The sequence below is a fragment of the Mustela nivalis genome (assembly GCF_964662115.1).
Source record: "Mustela nivalis genome assembly, contig: HAP1_SCAFFOLD_1120, whole genome shotgun sequence".
Taxonomy (NCBI): domain Eukaryota; kingdom Metazoa; phylum Chordata; class Mammalia; order Carnivora; family Mustelidae; genus Mustela; species Mustela nivalis.
In genome coordinates, this window is record NW_028135544.1 from 21,946 (window position 1) to 31,325 (window position 9,380).

At 40.9% G+C, this 9,380-nt stretch overlaps 1 protein-coding gene across 1 annotated transcript; it reads left to right on the top strand.

Annotated features, from left to right (window-relative positions):
- The first annotated feature begins 732 nt into the window (after positions 1 to 732).
- LOC309857717 (zinc finger X-linked protein ZXDB-like) lies at positions 733 to 6,489 on the top strand. The gene has a single exon (XM_082750444.1). It carries the CDS (start codon positions 1,052 to 1,054, stop codon positions 3,476 to 3,478), a length of 2,427 nt encoding a protein of 808 aa, XP_082606570.1. The 5' UTR covers positions 733 to 1,051; the 3' UTR covers positions 3,479 to 6,489.
- Positions 6,490 to 9,380: the final 2,891 nt, after the last annotated feature.

Sequence of the window (9,380 nt, forward strand, 5' to 3'; positions counted from 1 at the left end):
TATATTCATATCACTTCCCAAATCACAGATGACAGACAAGTCAGAAGATCATAAACATCATTAATACAATCATTAGGCATCACAAGCCATATCCATTACAGTAAAATTGGGCCACGACACTGAAATGCAAGCAGGCACACCAAGACTATTGAACATGGTCATATGTATTTTTTTCTCAGCAGAGTCCATAAGGGTGACTTAGGGTTTAATCTTGTCACATTTACCTGGTAGTCCTGTCCAGAGATCTCCATGTGCTGGAGAATTCAGAATTAGCTGAGGAATGCTGTGGGATTGGACATGAAATTTACCATGGTGTAATGGCAGAGTTGGTTTAGGTTGTGCACTGTCTTGGAAAAGCCCAGGGGTGGGTAGGGTTTTCTAGGATTCAATACAAATTGTTTCATCTTCCAGGTTTTGAACTTCTAGGCTGAACACTGGTAATCCGGTTTGGCCCCACCTCTTATTTATTCTAATTTCTGTACCAGCAGACATCATTTTCAGTAGAATTTGCTAGCACTATGGTAGTTCAATGTTGACACGTTGTCCCAGGGATTTTCTCCCACTGGATTGATAAATCCAGCCAGGCAGCCATCCAGGGAGCCATCCAGTAAACATTTTTTTTTTTTTAAACACCACCCTTAGCACTGGGAGGATGTGGGGTGTTCATTTTGGTATATACAGTGATGTACAGATTTAAGTTGCATTTAGCAGATAGATTGCTAGGTATTCCAGCACCATTTACCGAACGAACTTTCATTTCCTTATTATCTGGGAAGACGTCCTTGATTTCCCACAAATATCAGATGTAGAACTTATTTTTGCATACCAGGTTCTGCCTCTGGGCTTTCTATTTTGTCCCAGAGACCCAGTACCAGAATATTTAAATCACTGTGTCGTTAAACACGTTTTAATATCTGATAGGACCAGTTTCTGCGCATTGCACATTTTTTTTTTTTTTTTTCCTTTCAGGAACGTGTTCAGGCCCGCGGCAGGGGGCGGGGTCGCGCCTCCTCCGCGGCTCTGGTTCCAGTGGAGCCTCACCGACGCGGAGATGGAAAGCCCGAGGCTGCTCCCGGCTGGTGGGACACGACAGAGCGGCGGTGCTCGCAGCCCCGCGGGCGCCAGCCGGTTCCACGGCGGCCCTGACCCGCGGGCTGGCCAGGTCCCCGCGCGCCGCCTCCTGCTGCTCCGGGGCCCCCAAGATGGCGGGCCCGGGAGGCGGCACGAGGAGGCCCGCACGGCCTCACGGGGCCCGGGCCCGGGCCCGAGCCCGTTGGCCCCGAGGTTGGACCACGCTGGCGGCGGCGACAGCGATGACTTCTTCCTGGTGCTGCTGGACCCGGCGGGTGGCGACGTGGAGACCACGGGCGCCGGCCAGGCCGCAGGGCCTGTATGGAGGGAGGAGGCCGAGCCGGTCCCACAGCTCCAGCAGGGTGAGAGTGGCGCGAATCCCGCGGGCCGCCGGGCGCTAGGCCCCGGCTGCCAGTCCGCAGTCCCCGCCCCATCCCCGGCTGAGAACCCGATCCCCGCCCCAGGCCTGGGACCCGCCGCGGCCTTCACGGGCACGGTCACCATCCACAACCAAAACCTGCTGTTGCGCTTCGAGAACGGTGTCCTCACCCTGGCCACGCCCCCGCCGCCAGCCTGGGAGCCTGGGGTCGCGCCTGCCCCTCAGCCTGGGGGTCTGATGGCTCCGCAAGCCGGGGTCCCGCACGCCGCGCAGGCCAGCGACTGCCCAGAGCTGCCGCCCGACCTCCTGCTGGCCGAGCCGGCTGAACCGGCGCCGGCCCCAGCGCCTGAGGAGGAGGCAAAGGGCCGGGCCGCAGCCGAAAGTCCCCCCCGCAGGCCGCTGGGCCCAGGCCCGGGCGTGGTGCTGTACCTGTGTCCCGAGGCTCAGTGCGGACAAACCTTCGCCAAGAAGCACCAGCTGAAGGTGCACCTGCTGACTCACAGCAGCAGCCAGGGCCAGCGGCCCTTCAAGTGCCCCCTGGGCGGCTGTGGCTGGACTTTCACCACCTCCTACAAGCTCAAGAGGCACCTGCAGTCGCACGACAAACTGCGGCCCTTTGGCTGCCCTGCAGAGGGCTGTGGCAAGAGCTTCACCACAGTTTATAACCTCAAGGCACACATGAAGGGGCATGAGCAGGAGAACTCGTTCAAATGCGAGGTGTGCGAGGAGAGCTTCCCCACTCAGGCCAAACTCAGCGCCCACCAGCGCAGCCATTTCGAGCCCGAGAGGCCATACCAGTGCGCGTTTTCTGGCTGCAAGAAGACGTTTATCACAGTGAGTGCCCTGTTTTCCCATAACCGTGCCCATTTCAGGGAACAGGAACTTTTTTCCTGCTCTTTTCCTGGTTGCAGCAAACAGTACGACAAGGCTTGTCGCCTGAAAATTCACCTGCGGAGCCACACCGGTGAGAGACCTTTCCTTTGTGACTTTGACGGCTGTGGCTGGAACTTCACCAGCATGTCCAAGCTCTTAAGGCACAAAAGGAAGCACGAGGATGACCGGAGGTTCATGTGCCCTGTGGAAGGCTGTGGGAAATCTTTCACAAGGGCTGAGCATCTGAAAGGCCACAGCATAACCCACCTGGGCACAAAGCCATTTGTGTGCCCTGTGGAAGGCTGCTGTGCCAGGTTCTCTGCTCGCAGTAGTCTTTACATTCACTCCAAGAAACACTTGCAGGACGTGGACACTTGGAAAAGCCGTTGCCCAGTCTCTACTTGTAATAAACTCTTCACATCCAAGCACAGCATGAAGACCCACATGGCCAAAAGGCACAACCTTGGCCAGGATCTCTTAGCTCAGCTAGAAGCTGCAAATTCTCTTACCCCCAGCAGTGAACTTACCAGCCAGGGACAGAGTGATCTCAGTGATGCAGAGCTAGTGTCTCTCTTCTCTGATGTGCCTGGCAGTAGTTCGGCTGCAGTGCTGGACACAGCATTGGTGAACTCTGGAATCTTAACTATTGATGTGGCTTCTGTGAGTTCAACTCTGGCAGGAAGCCTCCCTACTAATAATAATAATTCCTTGGGGCAGGCTGTGGACCCTCGGGCCTTGATGGCCACCAGTGACCTTCCTCAAAGTCTGGATACCTCTCTGTTTTTTGGAACGACAGCCTCTGGCTTTCAGCAGAGTCCCTTAGATATGGATGATGTTCCAAGTCTAAGTGTGGGGCCATTGGCATCTCTGGGCTCTTTGGCTATGAAAAACTCGAGTCAAGAGCCCCAAGCTTTGACCCCCAGCAGTAAGCTAACAGTGGACACAGATGCTCTGACTCCTTCAAGCACCCTTTGTGAAAACAGTGTCTCAGAACTACTGCCGCCAACCAAAGCAGAATGGAATGTACATCCTGACTCCGACTTCTTTGGGCAGGAGGAGGAAACCCAGTTTGGTTTCTCCAATGCAGCAGGAAACCATGGTTCTCAGAAAGAAACAGATCTTATCACAGTGACTGGCAGCTCATTTTTGGTATGAACTAACTATTAATTCCTTGCCATGTGGCTTATTCTTGTGAATTACACTCAATTTTTAGGATATTCTGGACTAAATGTTTAACTGCAGTCATTTCTTAGAGGTTTGAAAAAGAACAACACCCTGGGCTCTAAGTTTGGAGATTTAAAATTATGATCTTGACCCTGGAACTCTCAAGTTCTGTGACCCTGAGCAAGTCACTTAACCTATCTGAGCCTTAATTTCCTTATTTATAAAATGAGGTGGTTTGAATAGATGTTGTTTCTAAGAACTTTTCAGCTCTGTAACTCCTTGATGATAAGCTTTTTTCCTTGTGAAAAAAAATTAGTACTTTTTTAGTGATTGTGTTGCATGTGCTTTTTTCCAACTTACATAATAGTGTAATGTATAGTCATGTGCTTAGCAGCCAAGTTCAACTATTATCAATTTATAAATAATTTTGTTTATCTTCATTTTAACCCTCACCAAGTATTATTTTGGAACAAGTACCGTACTTTACCTCATTTCAACCCTAATTATTCTGTATATAGTTCTGTAAAATACGGTCTTTTTTGAAAAAAATTACAATTCCATTATCATACTTAAAGTTAGCAGTAACTCCTTAATGGAAATAAATATCCAATCAGATTCCAATTTGCAATTGTCTCTTAAATGCTATTTATTTATTTTTAATATAGAGTCCCAATAAATCTCTTACGTGTATTTTTCATTTGTGCTTCCCCTTTGTTTCTTATTTGCATTTTTCTTTCTTTACGAAATAGGTTGTTTCACTAGAAGCGTTTACCACAATCTTAAATTACGTCCTTGTGGTGTTAAGTTCATTTACTGTTTCCTTAATTTGGTAGTTGGATCTAGAGACTTGATCAGACTGGAAATATGATTTTGGGAAGAAGAAAATGTTCCTTAGTTCTTGATGTGTTCTTTTTATCAGGTGGTACATATTGTATGGTTCTCTCTCTTTTTGTGATATTTGCAGCTGCTGCTGATGTATGCATTTATTGGTGATTATCTGTGTTTCTGATATCATGGGTAGTTCTTGTAGAATTACTATTAGTGGAGGAGGAAATGCTGTTTAAGGCTTTTGTAAAAGTTTAATTGAAGTATTATTCAATGCCAGAATATTTTCTTAAATAGTGATAGAATTAGCAACAAAAAAAGATAACAAAACATATATTGGCTATACTTGCCATTTATCATCCTGACCTTTTTGAATGAGGGTAGGATTTGTTTTTGTTGAAGTTTTCAGCCAGAATTTTGACATGAACAAATCCAGGATCAAGTTTGTGTGGGGTAAGTGGCCTTGAATAAATTAGTCTCACTAAGCCTGAGTTTCCTACCTGTCAGATGATCATAGCAATGCACACACATAGCTAACACACTTTAGTCTTTTCTTCTTTTCCAGTTTTTAATATGTAAGGAAAGGAATTGTGTTTTTTGGCATATTTTGATGAATATTATATATATACATACATACATACACCCTCTCAGGCCTTCTTGCTATAAGGAAGAAATTGAGAAATTGAGATATTTCATCCTATACATGTTTAAACAATAAATTTCGTGAGGGTTAGAGTGAGGCAGGATAGGGAATCTGTATTTTCTCTACTGAATAATTCCTCACCTTTCACGAATTTCTGTGGGGGAAATGCCAGGAGTGGAGACATTGCTCACAGGTATATCAGCAACCCTTTCTTTCCCTTAGATCAGTTTTTCACCCTCTTTGCTCTGCTTCCAAAGTCAGACTTAGCTGTGATTATGGAGCCTCCTGTTACATGAAGCTCTGATAATGGAGCAGAGTTTTTCTCCTTTCTGTGGTCCAGAGAGCTCGTTGTTTGCATTTTCTCAGAGTTGGAAGGACAGAATGAGTCTGATTATTATGTAAACTGTCTGTCTTATATGAGAGCAACTTTTGAATTTTGTGGAGCATCTTCACAACTGGTATCTTATTTGTTTTTCAGAACAAACCTGTGTGGTAGTTTTGACAAAGTTACTGGATTCATGACAGTTTAGCCAACTTACATTCCAGTGGGCTTTGGCTAGTGACTATACATAGTTCTATACATTTCGCTAGTGACTATACATAGTTCTATACATAGCTGAAAACAAAGAGAAATTATTTTGACCTCTCCCTTTCCACTCATCCAACTTCCATGATTCATTCCAGTGTCAAAACTAGCTGCTGTTTCAGACTTTAATTGATTTCTATTACTTATTGCTTAACTGCTCCATTCCCTTGCATGTGCATGTGCATTCCCATCTTTTCCATCCTTTCTTTTTCTTATTTTTTAATGGATAGTTATGTTGCCCCTGTTTTCTCATCTTAGATAATACTGTGTGTAACATACACACACATATATATGACTCAGATGATAAATGAGATTATTTTCTACATTGTTCAGATGAGAAGTAGTCTTCTGTTTCATTGTTTAAAAGTTTTTGCCACAGAGTTTGGCTAACTAATGCTTTCTTAATTGCTCTAGTGTACTAGTCCAGTAGTATTTGCACGTGAATGTCTATGGATGACAGTTATTGTTGCACGTTGGCAGTGCACTAAAAATTTGCCACTTGAAATGTTTCTGTTCTGTGTGTGGGTATACACATATACACACACATATATTTTTATAAGTGGTTGTATTTGTTTAATGAAAAAATAGTCATACTTTTGTAAATCAGAAATGTTCAGAATTTTATTGTCTACTCATTCAACAGTTTTCTCCCTTTACTTTGAAATATTTGTATTTATAAAGTACATTTCAAAAATCCTGTCACTCATTAAGTTCTCTTAAATAGACCACTATTTTTCATGTCCAGAAGATACATGTGTCAGGCATTGAAATGAATGCACAAGTAGCAAACACAAATAAATTATTTAAACACCAAGAGAATTTAATACTGTGACTTTCTTTTTTAATTCCTTAAACCAACTTTCTCCCACTAAAAAATTTTCTTATTCATTGCTGTAATTTTCAAAGGATAAATGTTACTTTTTTCAAAAATAAAAACTTTTATTTGTCCATGGGCTCACAGAGTTTCACTGAACAAATTTGTTCAAATGATTTATCTTTCAACACCATTTTCTAGAAAAATGATGAATCTCTTTATACTTTCAAGGTGAGAAGTCTAGTTTTTGTTGATGGTGACATAAAGTTGCCATTACTCCTTTTAAATAATGGCACATGTTTTATTTAATCTATTTCCTTTGTTTTGCTTTTCATTCTTCAGTTTATTAACAAATCTTGTCAAAAATAATTCTTGACAAAAAAATTAATAAAATCTTGTCAATTAAAAACACAACAACATGATGGCTTAAAAAGAAGTCTGCTTCTAGAGGGCTCTGTTGATCATGTTGATTGTAAATTAAAATGTACATTGGCATTGGCATTTTTACAAATTAGTATAATTAATATAATATAATGCCTGAGTAATAGGAGTAAAACATGGGTAGATTATGAAGTTTATTTGTCTCGGTGACCTAAAATCTTCATGTTCTTTTCCAGGAAACATTTAAGAAGGCAATTTGTCAGCTGGAGTTTCCATTGTATTTATTTCAAATTAACAAATACTTACTAAGCATCATTGTGCAAAAAACAACATAACATATTGAGGATTCTATGATAAGAGTAATATGCAGTTCTGACCTTTAAGGAGATCACATTTAGTAGGAGGGGAGAGAAAAACATTTTTTAAAGAATTGGAGAACAGAAATTAGGTAAGTTTAATTGGTACCAAAATGACCGAGAGGTGAATACACACACACACACATACACACACAAAACACACACACAATCATTAAAGGCAATGAGGAATTTATTCTGGGCACAGATGAAAACCTGTGAACATGTCTTAATAGAGGAGTCAGATCATGAAAATGGTGTCTCAGAAAGGTTAATGTAATGGAGATGTACAGTATGAATTAGGTGGGAGAAACTGGAATAGGAGAATCAGTGAAAAAACTTGCATGGAGCACTGGGTGTGGTGCAAAATAATGAATACTGTTATGCTGAAAATAAAAAATAAATTAAAAAAAAACTTGCAGCAATTTAGGTGTAATATAATGAAGCATAAAGCCTGGGCTAGAGTGGTGTCAGTGGGAAGTGAAAGGAAGTACCAATATTGAAAAAGTTTTCAAATTGAGGAAAGAGTAGTTCTTAGTGCCTCATTGGGGAGATAGATGATGATAGATAGATAACATTAGAGTGAGACTGAGAGAAATCAGAAATGATAACTCAGGTATCCTTGGGGATTGTAATAATAACATTTTTACTAACTGAGTTAAGAGTTTAACTCTTAAGCAAGAGTTTTCAGAATTAAGTTTGTAAAGATGGTGTTTAGTTAAATGCTAATTGATATATCATAGTTATCCCTGCATAAGCTATCCATATTGTAGGTTCGAACCACTTTCTAGACAACAAGAGAGGGCCACTTCTTTCTTGGTTCCTTCAAGCATGCTCAAAACTAACTATATAGTTCTATTCTTTTTACTTCCCTTTCAGTTACCAGAGTCCTCCTTGTCTTGAATAATCAAAATCTGCACTAATCAATATGGCAACTACTAGTCATATGTGGCTACCGAGCAGTTAAAATGTGCTTACTATGACTGAAAGATTGGATTTTTAATTTAATTAATTTAAATGTAAATGCTGAAGCAGTTTAAAATAGTTTCCTGTTAAGTATAATTTTACTGTTTTAGTAAGGTTAAATTTCACTTTAACCATTGACAATTTTGCATCTGAATTAAGATGTGCTGTAGAATACAAACCAGATTTTATTAGTTTAAAAATATTTCATGGGCGCCTGGGTGGCTCAGTGGGTTAAGCCGCTGCCTTCGGCTCAGGTCATGATCTCAGGGTCCTGGGATCGAGTCCCGCATCGGGCTCTCTGCTCAGTGGGGAGCCTGCTTCCTCCTCTCTCTGTCTGCCTCTCTGCCTACTTGTGATCTCTCTCTGTCAAGTAAATAAATAAAATCTTTAAAAAAAAAAGAAATTAAAAAAAATAAAAAAAATAAAAATATTTCATGTGTATATGTATATTGATTACATATTGAATAATATTGGAATTTATTCAGCTTTATTGACAATGTTATAAGATATTTAAAATGTACATTGTGGTGATATGTATAATAGTGAAAGAATTCCCACGATCTAGTTAATTAACACATCCATTACCTCACATTTTTACTTATTTGTAGTGAGCACATTTTATTTTAAATATATCTGCTCAAAGAAAATATAATGTTAAAATTAATTTTAGCAGTTTATTTTTTTATTTTTTAAATTTTTATTATTTATTTATTTATTTATTTTTCTGCTTTTAGAAAATTATCTTCAGTTAGCCAACATATAATACATCATTTTTTTTATGTAGTGTACAATTCATTAGTTGCATATAACATCCAGGGTTCCTCACCACATGTGCCCTCCTTAATAACCATCTAGAGGTGGGGAGCAAAAGAGGGAAAGGGAGAACATCTTAAGTTTGATCCATGTCAAATCTTTGACTTGAGATATTCTAGAAGTGATCCTAGAGATTTTATATTGTCCTTTCTCATTTTATGAATGAGAAAAAGTATTAAAGCCTATACTTTTGTATGTGAAATTTATTCTTCTTATAATAATGAAGGCAAAATTTAATTTCTGGAATAATAGGGACATTATTTTGAAAGTAACTTCATTTTATAGTCACACTAGCTGGAAGGAGGGAGATAGTAATTCATTTCATGTAACATTGAATTTAAAAGTTCACCAGTACACTAGATGTGTGTGTGTGGGGTGTGTTACGGGGTTGTCCAGATAAATATGCATTTTGATTTCTAGGTAAAAATAGTAGCTTAACATTTTCAGTCTGTCCCAAATTAGCATAGCTTTCTTTAGTGATGAGCAACTTTAGTGTTCAAGGTGTAAAACAC